Source organism: Chiloscyllium punctatum, chromosome 3 (assembly GCF_047496795.1).
Source record: "Chiloscyllium punctatum isolate Juve2018m chromosome 3, sChiPun1.3, whole genome shotgun sequence".
Taxonomy (NCBI): domain Eukaryota; kingdom Metazoa; phylum Chordata; class Chondrichthyes; order Orectolobiformes; family Hemiscylliidae; genus Chiloscyllium; species Chiloscyllium punctatum.
Genome location: NC_092741.1, coordinates 99395064 through 99412432, shown reverse-complemented (window position 1 = coordinate 99412432; position 17369 = coordinate 99395064). Strand labels below are relative to the sequence as shown.

Here is a 17369-nt window from a genome sequence, read left to right as displayed (position 1 = left end):
TCCTCTCCTCAGTGAACACCGATGCAAAGTAATCATTCAGAATCTCACCCATTGTCTCAGGTTCAACACACAGCCTTCCTTCATTATCCTTTAGTGGACCAATCCTTTCTCTAGTTATCCTTATCCTATACCTCCTTATATATGCTTCTTATATAAGAATAAAAAGCTTTGGGATTATCCTTAATTCTGCTCACTAAAGCTATTTCATGACCCCTTTTAGCCCATTTGATTCCTCGCTTAAGACTGGTCCTACTCTTCCCATATTCCTCCAGGGCCCATTCTGTTCTTAGCTGCCTAGACCTTATATACACTTCCTTTTCCCTCTTGGCCAGTCATACAATTTCTCCTCTCATGCACGGTTCATGAATCTTGCCTTTTCTATCCTTTGCCTTCAATGGGACATGTCTATTTTGCACTATCATTAATCTATTTTTGAAAGCTTCCCAATTATCAAATGTAGGCTTTCCTTCAAATAGCTGTGTCCAATCCACATCTCCCAACTCCTGCCTAATTTTGATATAATCGGCCTTGGCCCAGTTTAGAACTCTTCCCTTCGGACCACTCTCATCTTTGTCTACGAGTATTCTAAAATTTCCAGAATTGTGGTCACTGTTCCCAAAGAAACCTCCCACCGCAACTTCTACCACCTGGCCTGGCTCATTCCCCAATACCAGGTCCAATATGGCCCCTTCCCTCTTCGGACTATTGACATACTGCTCTAGAAAACTCTCCTGGATGCTTCTTACAAATTCTACCCCATCCAGACCTCTGACGCTAAGTGTATCCCAGTCAATGTTGGGAAAATTAAAATCTCCCATAACCACTACCCTATTGCCTCTATACCTTTCTATAATCTGTTTACCTATTTGTTTTTCTACCTCACCCTCGCCATTGGGAGGCCTGTAATACAGCCCCAACAGTATAACTGCACATTTCTTATTTCTTAACTCCACCCATAATGCCTCATTACCCAGCCCTCCATAGTGTCCTCCTTTAGCACAGCTGTGATATCATCCCTGACCAGCAATGCAACTCTGCCCCCCTTTTACTTCCCTCCCTAATCTGTCTGAAGCATCTATATCCTGGAACATTTAATTGCCAATCATGCCTTTCCTTCAACCAAGTCTCTGTGATTACAATAACATCATACTCCCAGCACCAATCCAAGCCTTAAGTTCATCTACCTTACACACTATACTCATTGCGTTAAAATAGATGCATTTCAGGCCACCAATTCTTTTGTGTTCATCTGCTCTCTACCTACTCTTCCCCTTATTAATGCTATCTTCATGATTCTTACTGTCCCCAGTCTCCAGCTCATTGCCTACTTGTTTTCTCTTCTGGTTCCCAGCCCCCTGCCACATTAGTTTAAAACCTCCCCAACAGCAGTAGCAAAACCTCCTCCAAGGACATTGGTTCCAGTCTGGTTCAGATGTAGACCGTCCATTTTGTAGTAGTCTCACCTTCCCCAGAACTGGTCCCAATGTCCAATAAATCTGAACCCCTCCCTCCTACACATCCATCAAGCCACGTGTTCATCCTGCCTATTTTTTTTATCATTTCTACGCTGGCTACACATGGCACTGGTAGTAATCCTGAGATCACTACCTTTGAGGTCCTCCTCTTTAACTGCTCTCCTAGCTCCCTGAATTCTTCTTTCAGGACCTCATCTCATTTATTTTTACTTATACTGTAGGTGCCTATGCACAAAAGACAACTGGCTGTTCACTCTCCCCTTTTAGAATGCTCTGCAGCCGATTGGTGACATCCCTGACCTGAGCACCTGGGAGGCAACATACCATCCTGGAGTCCCGTTTTCGGCCACAGAACCGCCTACCTACTCCCCTTATAATAGAATCCCCTATGACGATGGCCCTATGAGTCTTTTTCCCGCCCTTCTGAACAGCAGTGCCTGCCACAGTGCCATGATCTTGGCAATTGCTGCCCTCTCCTGGTGAGCCATCTCCCCCAACAGTGCTATTCACGACCTCCTCAGCATTGCGCATGCTCCACAATGAGTCAGTCCGCAGCTGCAGAGTCGTCATGCCGTCAAACAAGAGCTGCAGCTGGACACACTTCTTGCAAGTCTAAGAGTCAGGAACGTCAGCCACGTTCCTGAGCTTCCACATCAAGCAAGAGGCACATGCCACGGGTCTGAGGTCCCCTGCCATTGTAAGCTTAGCTTTATATCAACTAACTAAATCCAAACAATGCACTTAAATATATGAAAAAGAAAGATAAAGAAAAAATAAAAGCCTTACCTTACAGAGTCTTTTTCTTCTGGTTAGAGGAGGGGAGACGGGAGGGAGATACTATACGTGTAGTATCTCGGGTTTAGCTGCTGCCCAAATATATATTAAGTCCTTACCTTCCCGGCACTCTCCTGGTCTCCACCTCCACTGTGTCTCCCACTGCTCCCAGACAGGAAAAAATGGGAAAACTTACCCTTCCCGGCAGCCCTTGCTTCACTCCACCTTCTCTCCTTGCTGCTCTGTCAAAATGGATTGGATATAATTGAGGCAGATCAAATATTGTTAGGATTTGGGGATCAAATGATCAGACTGATCCCCTTACGAGGAGGCATGCTTGTTGGGCGTACAGAAATGCAATAAAGGCCTTTTCTTCGTTAACCTGACCATTATCAATTCCTTTTTTCTCCCAGGTTCTAGAGTGCTGTGATTCCTAGCCTCCATGAAAATTAAAAATCCAGTTAAAATAAAGATTCACAGTCTCCTTAATAAAAGATTTCATTGATGAATCAACCTTCTGATAGTGAATTGGTCACCTGTTGTCTGACCCTTCCCCTCTGAGAACTGTAGGTGGCTGGACTAGGGGTGGTTTTGAGGTGGGTTAGGGTTACTACAATTTTAGCTTTCCCACCTACACTCTTCCTATCTCTTCTCAAGCAGTGAAACTCTCTTACAAAGCTCTCTCATGCAAGACACAATTTTCCAGTTAAATATGTTTACTTACCTATCACGCGTAAATTGCTAAAATCTGAACACTAAAAGCATCTACGGTATACATTTATTTTTCTGTTTTTTTAAGAAAACTGAATTCAATAGACCACTCATTCCAATATTGAATATTTTATCCATCATTGAAAAGTTAAATACTCTGGATTATTGTATTTAAATGTGTTCTGTGATGCTAATATCCCAAATTAACTTTAGATTGTGTTATTAAATTGAATGAACGTTAGTGAAATAAACAAATGCCATTTGCATTGCTTACACCAAAATGTATTCTCAATATTTTTAATCACATCTCACTCATCACCTGTATATTGAACAAAACTTAGATATACTGTCATAACCACTCTCAGATTTATCAAAAAATGAATTAGGACATCATTTGCCAGCTCTTTTTCACTTTTGTTTGGAGTGCTAAGACAAAAAAAAAGATACCCCTAAAGTAAATACATGCACTTATTTTCTAATCAACAGCTTCACCACTCAGATGTTATTTCACATCCACCCAATACAAAAAATAGTGAAGTCTGAGTACTCTGTACAACTGGGAAATCAGCTCCTACACACCAGCCATTGGTGTTGCATGAACTTGGCTGGGGGGAGGGGGGCGAGGTATATACAAAGGAATTATTTTCTTTGGGAGAACCGAGGCCAAAGAGACATAAGCTTAAAATTAGAATTTGATCATTTAGAAGTGAAACCAAGAAGGACTTTTGAACTTCAACAATTGTTGAAACTGTTGTCCTATTTCCCTGGGCGTTGGAGGTTTCAACACTGAAAATGATTTTTGTTAGTTAAGTACATCAAGGAATATGGAGCAAAAAGAGTTAAAGGAAACTGAGGAGAAGATTAACCATGAACTAAGCGACTGATGGAACTCGGAGGGCTGGATGACCACATAAATTCCTTATGTTTCAAATTAATAACGGTGGAAGTGTAAAAAAAACTGTTCTATTTCCCTGATATCATCAACATGTTTAAAGTGGTAAGTATAGAAAATGATTAAGATAATTGCATTGACACATACTGTGAAAGTGGACTGAATTTTCCAAAATAGCCAGGTAATTGACACCTAACCTGATCAAGAATGGTTATGAGAGGTTCACTATCACTGTGGGTCATTTAAGTGTTGCAGTGTATAACTTATTATCTGTTGTATTTTCACTTACAGCAATGCTGAAGATTGATTCTCCCTCATTAAAAAAAACCTGTTCAATTGAAATCAATGAACAGGAAATTGAGTTTTATAATGGGACAATTGAACTGCTACCACTGCTTTTGTACAATTAGAAGAGTAAATCAGGTGGGGGAAGAAGACTTTCACTAGCAGCCAAGAATTGACAGTGTATGGACAGCATTTCAACCACTTTCAGGACACACATGAGTATCAAATGGGCCTCAAATTAACAGTGGAAATGTATCTGCATGGAGGTGCTCAGCAGAGAAGCTCTTGTTTGGTGGGTGAAATGTTGAAAACAAGCTTGCAATGTATCAGGAGATGACATAAACTTGTTCTAGAAAAAGAAAGCAGCTAAAATGTATCTTTCTTATGTAATCCGTATAAACATTGCTGGTTAAGGTGTTCAAAGATTTCGACAACTGAAACCTGATGCATGGTACACACTCTGCTTGTTTGTTCATTAAAACTCCTACAACTGACATCAGACTTTCAGACTGAAACTACCTCTGGCTTAATTTGGGGAGGGATGCTGAGCATTTATTTAATTGCAGGCTTGAAAATTAAAGCTGGTGAAAAAATGAGTGTCCACAACAATCACTAATGTCAGGAGTCAATTTTTCACATGAAAGATGGATGGCTTACATTTGAAAATCCTCTTTTGTATTTTTCAGTTCAAAGGTAATAACTGAATCATTTTTTGTTTGAAGATTGTTTAAAATCATTGATTTCAGAAGATGCTTCAGTCATTCCAATTTCTGTCATGGCATTCTTGATGTGCGATGTGCTCTAGTTTAAATCTTGCTTTTCTAGGTATATCCGTACAATGTACTTGGGCATTCAGAGCAGAAGGAAGAACGAACACCAGCGCCGATTTTACTGGGCCATGATGTACGAGTATGCAGATGTGAACATGTTGCGCCTTCTGGAGACTTTCCTGGAGAGTGCGCCACAACTGGTGCTACAACTCTGCATAATGATCCAGAAAAACCGGGCAGAAACCTTACCATGTGAGTCTCTATCTTCCATATCTTTGTTTATTTATAACTGCTAAGTGTATGATTTATGAAGTCAACATTCATTTTATGGTGTCCATTTTCAGAGATTAAAAGTACATTATCTATATTAAAAATATTTGGCATTTGTGTCCTGATCTGCTTTCAAAACACAATGTAATGTTATATAGCACATTACAATATGTAATTATGTGGATTAGGGCATTGAAATAATAACACGTCTTTTCAGCGTCAATACCTCAAAGGTTTTGCTAAATATATATTATATATATCCATGTTGCTCTTTTGTGACAACAGAATTTAGTTAACACTTTAGATGGAATTGTTCAAAGTTAAGAACTGAGTGCAAAACTGAAAAGCAATTTACATATTATACAGACCTTGCAAATTATTGTGAATTGATATGGGGGAGTCACTGCATCAGATAGTTTTAACTAAAAAAATTAAAGTTGAACTATTCTCTGTTTTTTTGCGAAATCCTAGCAAGTAGGATACAATTTTATTGAATACATGGAGAGTTTTTATCAAGTGCATCTATATTCACAAGTAAATAGACTGTATAGCTTAAGCTTTAATAATGTCAACAGAATTAACAAAATTGATGACAAATAGTTTACTATACTAAAGGGATTAAATATCCATGAACAAAAATTGAAATGGGAAGTTCGAATCAAAAGAATATCATGAGAATATTTTACATAAAGAGGAAGATAGTTCTAGAATTAGTTTCTATGGGATGCAATTGAAGCAATTCAGGAGGTCCAGAAGATGTTTCTGGGGAGTGAGGAGACTGTGAATATTGTCAGAGGTTGCTTTGGGATTTTGGCCTTTTTTCATTCTCCTAAATTTTGTTAAGTTCTAAAGTTACCACTTAGGCATCCTGCTGTCAGTCTTTCCTTAGAAACATTCACTCTCAAGTTGATACAAATATCTGCTCTCAATAATTAATTTGAAGCTTTCAAAAGTAGCATGCTGTAAAAGCCTGAAATCTGAAAATTAAGAGAAAGAATAACACTGATTACCTCCGTTGTTGTACCCAAAATGAATCATTACTGGCCAGGTCACAAGATGGTCTTAATCCAAAAACACCCCAAAAAGATTAGATTAGATTAGATTATTTACAGTGTGGAAACAGGCCCTTCGGCCCAACAAGTCCACACCGCCCCGCCGAAGCGTAACCCACCCATACCCCTACATCTACATTTACCCCTTACCTAACACTATGGGCAATTTAGCATGGCCAATTCACCTGGCCTGCACATCTTTGGACTGTGGGAGGAAACCGGAGCACCCGGAGGAAACCCACGCAGACACGGGGAGAACGTGCAAACTCCACACAGTCAGTCGCCTGAGGTGGGAATTGAACCCGGGTCTCAGGCGCTGTGAGGCAGCAGTGCTAACCACTGTGCCACCGTGCCGCCCACAAGCTGCCAGGGATTGTCTGTATCCCTGGCAGCTTCTTTGCAAAGACATGCTGAAGGGGAAAAAAAATGTAAAAATCCTTCTCTTCCTGAATCGAGACAGTTATATGCACATGGATATCATTGTCAGTGGTATCACTGTAATTGCTGAGATCATTATGCCTCTTCCTCTCAGCTGTTAATTCTTTACCAGTGTTCACCAGACCAGATCAGAGAATCTCCCACCATTGGAAGTCATGGAATTTGGCCAATCATATTAATAACCTTGATTGAGGCAAGGCCAAAGTTCACTTCTCAGCAACAGTAAGACCAACATATAAGTTCTGAGCTAAGAGCCTGTGTGGCATAGTTGAAGTGTCCCTTGCTGTGGACTAGAAAGCCTGGATTCATATCCCATATGATCCAGAGGTGTCTTATACCATGCCTGAACAGGTTAATCAAAAATATCTGAATTCTGGTCTAATTTGTGTTATTACTACAACATTCCATCTTACATTTGAATGCTAAATATTCCTGGCCACATGGTATATTATTGGAGAAAAAGTGACATTATTCAGTTACCTATAATATGAGCAGGATATTGGACAGATTGAGATGCGTAAAATGTTAAACTTAATTGTTCTTACTAAAAATCCCTGGCTATGTTCTTCTTTATATCAATCCATTCCCACCAATAGATATTCATCCATTGGAAACTCAGCTGTCCTCCCATTGAGTGTTAGTCTAAGCTAGTATCAGTGTCATGATACTGTCACTGAAAGCAGTGGCATTAAATTAGTCTTAGACATGAGTAAAAGGGAAGCTTATTTTATGTCCTACCTCATTTTCTTTTCCTTCTTCATTAATAGTAACTTAGCACAACATTGAAAGGTGATGACAACTTCATTTATAGGACTTGTCTTCTGATCTTTGACCTACTAGCTATGTCAGTTCATGGGATTCTGGGAGGAAGGTAAATAAAACTGCAAATCTAGATTTAAAAGATTGCCCATTTTTTGTTTATCCTGAACAAATAGGCAGGAACGTTTAAATCCCATATAAATAACACAAAGATGATGCATTAAGCATTATGTGAAAGGTAAAATTATGTAGATTTGAAGACTTACAGGAGAATTTGGAGTGAGAGTTTGACTGGGATATCTGACTTGAACAGATAATGAAAGAAGTAAAGGGCATAGGAACTGTGCAAATTTAAATTTATTGGACAACTATACATGTTGCTAAGAGAGTTATAGTTTGTTGCAGCACCATTAAGGGTGTCTACAACATTCTGTGTGAGTTGATTGCTGCTACTTTTCCTGGGTAGAGTTCAGTCAAACAGATGATTCAAAATGTTTGAAACAGATCAATAAGTCAAGCCATATCATCAAATCCAAGCATCACAGGACATATTTACAAGACATGTTTTTGATGCCTGCATCTGTGTCGGAGCAAATGCTATTTGAATCCTGTCACTAGCTCACACTCTCATGCTTTCTATTCGAGATGCCTCATTAGTTTCTTTTTTCACTCAAAAAGCAAAACTGCCAGATGTGTGGTGGTGGAGAGTACTACCCTACCCAAACAGCAAGTTTTCTGGGGTCAAGCAAATTTAAATCTTTTCAGTGGCTTTACCACCGGGGAATGCACTGCTCTGAGTGAACAGGATGATGGTTGCTTTTGCAGTATATTCTAACACCTGTGAATCCTAAAAATGGAAGAGATTAACATTCACAAATATAAAATGTTCCTGCATTTGTCTCAGACATGCAGCAATTATTCACTTGACTAGCTTTGTTGATTTGGGGTGATTGTCAGCTTTGCTTCAGTAGAAGGGCTCCAGCTTTTTCATCAAATTGTTGCATGTTCAAGATCTGTTCTGGAACCTTGAGAAATAATCCAGGTTGATATGCTAATGTAGGTATATGTGAGTACTGAGCTGGGACCAGGAAAGCTGATGCTGCTAATCAGAGGGGACTAGACATTGTCAGCACTGCCCCTTTAACCAACCAAACAAGGTTTTCCCCATACATGGGAGAGACAGAAGAAGAGTTCTGAAGGAGATTCATACTGGACTTGAAGCTTTACCTCTGTTGCTGTCTCAACAGATGCTGAAGACAAAAAAAAAATAGATGCTGGAATCCAAAGTAGACAAGCAGGAGGCTGGAAGAACACAACAAGCCAGGCAGCATCAGGAGGAGGAGATGTCAATGTTTTGGGTGTAACCCTTCTTCAGGTCGGGGGGTGGCTGTAAGGGGACCTGCAGATAAAAATGCTGCCAGACATGCCTGAATTTCTCCAGCGCATTGTTTTTATTTCCAATTTCCAGCATCAATAGTATTTTACCTGTAAGAAACAGTTACTTCAATCAGAGAATCTGTCTCTCATGTCTCTTCAATAGCAGGCTGTTTCTCTCCCATACTTACTCCGGATAGGCTCAGTTGTGGGGGTTATTGAGTCAGAATCCAGGCCTTCCCCCCCACCCAAAGAATGCCTAGGATTTTTAATGCTTTTTTTTAAATTGAAGCAGATAGTATTCAAATTAGTGTTCAAAAGAAACATTACATACATACTTGGAGAAAAACTAAAGGAAAAATTGTTGGGGGCTAGGGGTGGAATGCTGTAAGTGGTAGAACTGACTGCGTTACTCTTCAAAAGAACTGGCATGGACTCAATTAACCTTATGACCTCCTTTTGTGTTGCACTGTTACATTTTATTGAACTCTAAACATATTCTGAAGGCACTTGGTGGGAGCGGTAAGAGCCTTGGAAACAAGAGAACAGAAGGACCCATGATTTCTTGCTCTCGACCTGCTGTTACAGGTATTGTCTTTGAATAAGACATAAAACCAAAGCTCCCTTTTACATCCCCATAGATGTAAAAGATCCCATTGAATTATTTGAAAAGAACAGGATCTTCTCCTGGTGTCTTGGTTAAAATTTATCCTTCAATCAATCAATTCATAAAAACAGATTTATTTCATTAGATGACGGGTACAGGTCTTCAGGTCTTCTTGTCCTTTATGGCTCCCTGCAAGAGCAACTCCACGTAACTACCTTCTCTGAGTCCCACAAACACTTTCTCTTGCAAGTCACTAGCTGCATAAAAATAACCATGTGACCCCTGATTCTTTTGTCAATCATCATAAATCAATGTTGTCTGGTTCTCTGCCTTTATGCCAGTGGGAACAGTTTCTCTCTTGAGCTTGGACTGCTCTATTACAGTGGCTCAGCCTTTTCTCGAAAGAAAATAACTCAGCCTTGCCAATCAGATAACTGGACACACCTTGTAAATCTTTTCTGTGCCCTCTCTCAAACTATAAGATCCTTTCCAAAATCTGGCATCTGTACTGCTCCAGTTGAGGCCAAACAAGCACTTTCTAAATTTTCATGATAATATTATAATCTATACCTCTTTTTATGAAACTGAGGATCCAGTATGTCTTTTAAAACCTTTTCAATTTGGCCTGTCAACTTTAAGATTTGCACATAAAATCCCTCAAGATTCAGCCCACTTTTTAGAATTTTACCTTATTATTTCTCCATTCATTCTTCCCATAAAATATATGACTGTGCATATTTCATTATTAAATTTTATATATCATGTACCGTCTCATTCCGCCAGCTTGTCTTTGTACTTTTGAAGTTTATGACTATACTCCTCAGTTTGCAGTAATTCAAAATTTTGTATCATCTGCAAATTTTGAAATTGTAGCAAGTATACCCAAGGGTATGTCATTAATATACACCATATCAAGTAAAACAATGCTGCCAGACCTACTTCCTAACCCTTTCTTCTAGTCTGAGAAACAACTGTTCATTACACTATTTTTCATGGCCTTCAGCTAATTTCATGTCCATGCTATCACTGTCACCGTTATTGGGACCTTTAACTTTAATGACATGTCTATGATCAAGTGTTTTTAGATGTCCAAGTGCACCTTAACAATCATATCATACTTATTAACCCTATAAATTCATGACCTTAGTCAAACATTATTTGCTTTTATTACATATGTGCTGGCTTCCATTTATTAACCCACATTTGTTAAATTATTGTGTATTTTATCCTGATTATCATCTCTATTATCTTTCCCACCATCAGTGTTAAACTGATTTACTTGTACTACTGGGCTTATCGTTTGAACAGGGGTGTAACATATGCAATTCTCCAATCCTCTGGCACTACTTCATTGCTGAAGGAGAATTGGATGATTATGGACAATACCTCGTCAATGATCACCCTTATCTCTTGAATGTCTGTGGATACAGCTCCCCAGTGCTTGTGGCTTGTCAACTTTAAGTACAAGAAACTTTTCCAGTGTCTCTTCTTAGTAAATGTTTAGCGTATCCAGTGGCTTAATACCTACTACTTCACTATGACTTTGACAACATTGTCTTCTTTGTTAAAGCCTGTTAGAAAGTATTCATTTAATACTTCAGACATACCCTCTGCTTCAATACTGAAATCCCTTTTTGATCCTAATTTGGCTTCATCCCTCCTCTTGCCACTTAAAAAAAATTTATCCATATTATTGTTTAACATTTCTATATTACTGTTTGTGGGACCTTGTAGCATGCAAATTATCTGCTATATCTTTTACAGTAACTGCCCTTCAAAATAAATGTATTTTATTTGCAAGATTTATTTTCCTTATTAGCAATTTCAGACATTGTTCTTTACACCCAGCCTTGTTAAGATGAGCGTATATGATCTTACTACATCATCATTACTGATCTGCAATACTCCGAGCATCACTTAGAATCACACAGATATACTGCACAGAAACAGATCCTTCAGTCCAATTTGTCCATGCTGACCAGATATCCCAACCCAATCTAGTCCCAACTGCCAAAACCCAGCCCATATCCCTCCAAACCCTTCCTATTCATATACCCATCAAGATACCTTTTAAATGTTGCAATTGTACTAGCCTCCACCACTTCCTCTGGCAGCTCATTCCATACACGTACCACCCTCTGTGAGAAAACGTTGCTCCTTAGGTCTCTTTTTTATATCGTTCCCCTCTCACCCTAAGCCTATGCCCTCTAGTTCTGGACTCACCCACTACAGGGAAAAGACTTTGTCTATTTATCCTATCCAGGCCCCTCATGATTTTTTAAACCTCTATAAGGTCACCCCTCAGCCTCTGACATTTCATGGAAAACAGCCCCAGCCTGTTCAACCTCTCCCTATAGCTCAAATCCTCCAACCCTGGCAACATCCTTGTAAATCTTTTCTGAACCCCTTTAAGTTTCACAACATCTTTCCGATATGAAGGAGACCAGAATTGCATGCAATATTCCAAAAGTGGCCTTACCAATGTACTGTACAGCTGCAACATAACCTCCCAACTCCTGTACTCAAAACTCTGAACAATAAAGGAAAGCATACCAAATGCCTTCTTTACTATCCTATCTACCTGCGACTCTACTTTCAAGGAGCTATGAATCTGCACTCCAAGGTCCTTAGGACCTTACCATTAAGTGTATAAGTCCTGCTAAGATTTGCTTTCCCAAAATGCAGCACCTCACATTTATCTAAATTAAACTCCATCTGCCACTCCTCAGCCATTTGGCCCATCCAGTTTTAATCTGAGGTAACCTTCTTCGCTGTCCACTACACCTCCAATTTTGGTGTCATTTGCAAACTTACTAACTATACCTCTTATGTTCACATCCAAATCATTTATAATGGGGAAAAGTCAGTACATAAAACGGGATATGAATTTAATATTATGGGTGCAATTTTAAAACCACCCCTCAATAGTTTTGGAAGTGTTGGATTCAGAACTATAATCCTAAAAATTAAGGTTGCCTCAACAAACCACTAACCACCTTGGACAAAGCTCTCATTGAATGGAGGAGGTCTGTTTGAAATATAAAATCACAGGTTTTTGAGCTCAGCAGTACAAGGAACTAATTTTACCTTTCACTTGGGGGAAGTCCATGCTTTCAACTGCCTGGCAGCAGCAACAAGCAAACATAACAGAAGAGGTCCAAGTGACTGTCAAAACATCTCTGTCTTAGATCTCTTCGTGAACAGGACTACTCCACTGAGCTACGTAAGAAGGCTTTGGTCTTCCCCAGCCCTGACATTCTTCAATTGAGAGGAAATCTTGGGCTACCTTCCTTGTATGAACGCAGGAAATTACCTCCACTGTCTGAGTATGTGAGACCATTTTTTTGAAGCTGAAAGGAGCCCAAGCATCTTCAGTCTTTTTCTAAATATATTTTATTAAGTCAGAATACAGTGACAAGAACTATTTGTTTAACCTTGGGTCTTGCCACATTTACTGAGGAATTAGGCAGTATAAGGTAGACTTTGGTGCGTGTGCTCTGTTTATGGAAAACACTTAAGGAATTAATTAATTCAGTTGAATTTGTGGTTTGTGTAATTATGAATTTCTGTCTTTGAAAGCTATTATGTTTATTTCTATTGCTCACACAGAAAATGAACTTCAAACTCCAGAGGTTGATGCTCCATAGGCCACTTGGAAACAAATATGATATCCATAGTTTTACCCTAAAGTTGCTTCCAATTTATATTTTTTTCAGGAAATTGTGTTGCTAAAATATTACCTGACACCACATGCTTCATTTCTCAAAAGGATACTTGATATGATATGACAACAAGCACTCTAGCAACTTTTATGTGTTACATTATTAGAAATATGACATCTTGATTGCTATCTTGTTAAATTGTGTAGTTCACTTTCACGTTGATGTCCAATGCGTGAATGTCCTTTATTTATACTGAAATAAATTCTTCCTTCCACTGGACGTAGGTTTGCTTGCTAAGCTCGAAGGTTCATTTTCAGACGTTTTGTCACCATACTAGGTAACATCTTCAATGAGCCTCCAGACGAAGCACTGCTGATATTTCCTGCTTTCTATTTATATGCTTGGGTTTATTTGGATCCGTGATGTTATTTCCTGTGGTGATGTAATTTCCTGTTCTTTTTCTCAGGGAGTGGTAAATGGGGTCCATGTCAATGTGTTTGTTGATAGAGTTCCGGTTGGAATGCCATGCTTCTAGGAATTCTCTTGCATGTCTCTGTTTGACTTGTCCTAGGATGGATGTGTTGTCCCAGTCGAAGTGGTGTCCTTCGTTATCTGTATGTAAGGATACTAGTGAGACAGGGACATATTGTTTTGTGGCTAGTTGGTGTTCATGTATCCTGGTGGCTAGTTTCCTGCCTGTTTGTCCAATATAGTGTTTCTTGCATGGTATTTTGTATCTTGCACAGGATCTCTGATATCAGGGTTCTTAGCAGAGACAATAATACAGAGACTCGAACAAACAGCTCTGCCAACCATCCAACCCAAACTTTGGGTCTGCTATGTGGATGACACCTTTGTCATTGCCAAACAAAACAAATTTGAGGAAACCTTCAAGACCATCAATTATACCCTTACTGCCATAAAATTCACTAAAGAGGAGAAAAAACATCAACAAACTGCCATTCCTAAATGTCACAGTAGAGCGAACACTTCAAACCAGCATCTACAGGAAAACAACACATACAGACCAAATATTGAACTACAGAAGCAATCGTCACAACATCCACAAATGAAGCTGCATCAGAACATTATTTCAATGAGCCAACACACACTGCAGCACAGAGGAACTACACTGAGCAGAGGAAAATCAACTATACAGTGTATTCAAAAAGAATGGGTACCCAATGAACAGTCCATTGATTTCTCAGCAATAAGCCCAAACAAGCAGACAAAACATGTCCAGAAACCCTAGCCACTCTCCCCTACATCAAAGATATCTCAAAAATGACCGCCAGACTACTCAGACCCCTTGGCATCATGGTAGCCCATAAACCCACCAACACACTAAAACAGCAGCTAATGAACTTGAAAGACCTTATACAGATAACAAGCAAAACTAATTTCATTTACAAAATATTGTGCAAGAACTGTAATAAACACTGTTTTGGACAAACAGGCAGAAAACTAGCCACCGGGATACATGAACACCAACTAGCCACAAAACAATATGTCCCTGTCTCACTAGTATCCTTACATACAGATAACAAAGGACACCACTTCGACTGGGACAACACATCTATCCTAGGACAAGCCAAACAGAGCACGAGAACTCCTAGAAGCATGGCATTCCAACCTAAAGTCTATCAACAAACACATTGACTTGGATCCCATTTACCACCCCCTGAGAAAATGAACAGGAAATGACATCACCGTAGGAAATTACATCATCACAGGAAACAGCATCAGCAACCCAAAGAAAACCAAACATATAGATAGAAAGCAGGAAACATCAGCAGATGTTACCTATTATGGTAAAGAAACGTCTGAAAAATGAACCTTCTAGCTCAGTGAGCAAGCCAACATCCAGAACCTCAACCTGAGCTACAAATCTTCTCAAAACTCGCTCTTCTTTCCATGATGAATGCATTTCAATCTCCACATTAAGGTTTTGATCCTCCTCCACCTTTATTTTCATTCTAGGTTGGAGTATTTAGTGCTTTGTTATTATTAACCTGATGCCTCTGTTCCTGCCATTTAAAAACAGATAAAAATGCAAGATCTTGTAGCTGGTGTGGACTGTGGAAGCTTAAATATTTGTTGTGAGGTACAAAACTCTTAAAGCCCATATCATTTATTAAATCTTGTTTGGGAGATGGTTTTGATGTTTGTGTGTGCTGATTGAAATACATTCAAATTACTTTTCATAAATTCATGATTAAATTAATCCAATGTTAATTACTCCTTCAGAAGTAGTCCCCTTTACTGTTTGGATTGGATTATCCTTTGCCAATCCTGGATAAAATTATGTAATCTGATGGGTCAAATTAAAATGTATCTGAGATCTAAGAGATTTTCATTTCTCTTCTCAAGTACTTCCTCTGAAAATCTCAGCCATGTTGAAATTTAGTTCTTTCTAGCAGAAGTCCAATATAAAACTTATTTTGACAAAACACATCGTGTCAACAGTTAATCTGTTCCACAACAAAGAAAACAAAGCTCTTTTCCCTACCATAGGTTTGTTAAGATTAAATACAGCACAAATCAAATCACTTATATGGAAGTATCTCTTTGCTACATCACCAAACAAGTTACATATGACATACAATGATTTACATGTGAAGTAACTAAAGATAGTAGATATAAATATATCTATAAATTAAATCCTGACTGCCACAATATTTATTTTAACTAGTTTTATATTCATTTGCACAGTGATTGTTTATGTCTAATATTATAGACATAATTAATTTTGTAAGAGATATGTACAGAACAGAGAAGTGATATGCAGTGGTTCTGGTTACTTCAGCATTAATTTTCCTGATCCACAAGTTGGCATGTTGAAAATATTTGGGGATAATGGAATTCTTCATGCTACAGTGTTACAAAGCAAGCAAACTATACATAAAGTATCGCACCTGCCTCAAAATTTCATGTAACTTCTGCAATAATTTAGCTTGGTGAAAGTTGCCTTAGCCATTTGATAACATTTTATTAAAAATGCATGGCACATTTTATTTTGTGCATATTCCCTTTTGAATGTATACTGTGGAGTATCTAGTTTTATTGTAAAATCTTTAAACTACTAATCTTGCCAGAGAAATTAGATTATTACATTGTGTCAATGCTAATTTTTAGAGAAACTTTTTTGAACATATTATCTGCACAATATATATAGTATGTCACATTATGCTATTTTATGGACATAAAAATATACTGTGCAAGTGGTTCAGTGGTTAGTACTGCTGTCTCAAGCATCAGGTACCCAGGTTCAATTGCACCATCTGTATGGAGTTGCACATTCTCCCTATGTCTGCATGGGTTTCCTCTGGGTGCTCTGGTTTCCTCCACAATAAAGATGGTTAGATGGATTGCCATACCAAATTGCCCATAGTGTGCAAGTTAGGTGGATTACGCATAGGAAATACAGAGTTATAGAGTAGAGGGTTGGATCTGGGTGGGCTGCTCTTCAGACAGTCAGTGTGGACTGTATGGGCTGAATGGCCTGCTTCCACACTGTAGGGATTCCATGTAGATTTTTAACCGATATTCAAACTTTCAACATGCCAAAGATTAGGCAAATCAAGTTTTAATTATATACAGAATAATTTTGTGGAAAACAGGGATGCAATTTCCTTACGTCCACCCGCAGTAAGTACACAACATACCATCTGAATTAATATTATAAACTTGACACTGGTACCCTTTACTTTTCCTATTTTAATTGGTTTACAAATGTATAATGTAGCTCAGTAACGGACGTTATCAACTTTTGTCTGTAGAAAAAAAGAATTCTTAAATGCTTAAGTTAACTTCTAAAGTTAAAAATCACACAACAACAGGTTATAGTCCAACAGGAAATAAACCGTTAGAACCCCTAAAGTGTGGGCCTAGACCCTTCAGCCCAACAATTCCACACCGATCCTCTGAAGAGTAACCCAACCAGACCCACTCCCCCACCCCATAACTCTACATCTACCCCCGATGAATGCACCTAACCTACACATCCCCAAACACACTGGGCAATTTAGCGTGGCCAATTCACCTAAACAGCACATCTTTGGATTGTGGGAGGAAACTGGAGCATCAGACACAGGGAGAATGTGCAAACTCCACATAGACAGTTGCCCAAAGTTGGAATCAAATCCAAGTCCCTGGTGCTGTAAGGCAACAGTGCTAACCACTGAGCCACCGTGTTGCCCCAAACCTGTGAAACTATAACCTGGTGTTGTGTGATTTTTAACTTTGTCCACTAAATCCAACACCAATACTTCCACATCATGGCTACAGTACAAGGTAAACT

General features: G+C 38.9%; 1 protein-coding gene across 1 annotated transcript in view; it reads left to right on the top strand.

Annotated features, from left to right (window-relative positions):
* Window positions 1–17369, top strand: part of LOC140453706 (XK-related protein 6-like) — a 57349-nt gene that overhangs the window by 9760 nt on the left and 30220 nt on the right. Inside the window, exon 2 of the mRNA XM_072548666.1 lies at window positions 4963–5159. Within this exon, the coding sequence (XP_072404767.1) occupies window positions 4963–5159 (197 nt within the window). The remainder of the gene's footprint in view (window positions 1–4962; window positions 5160–17369) is intronic.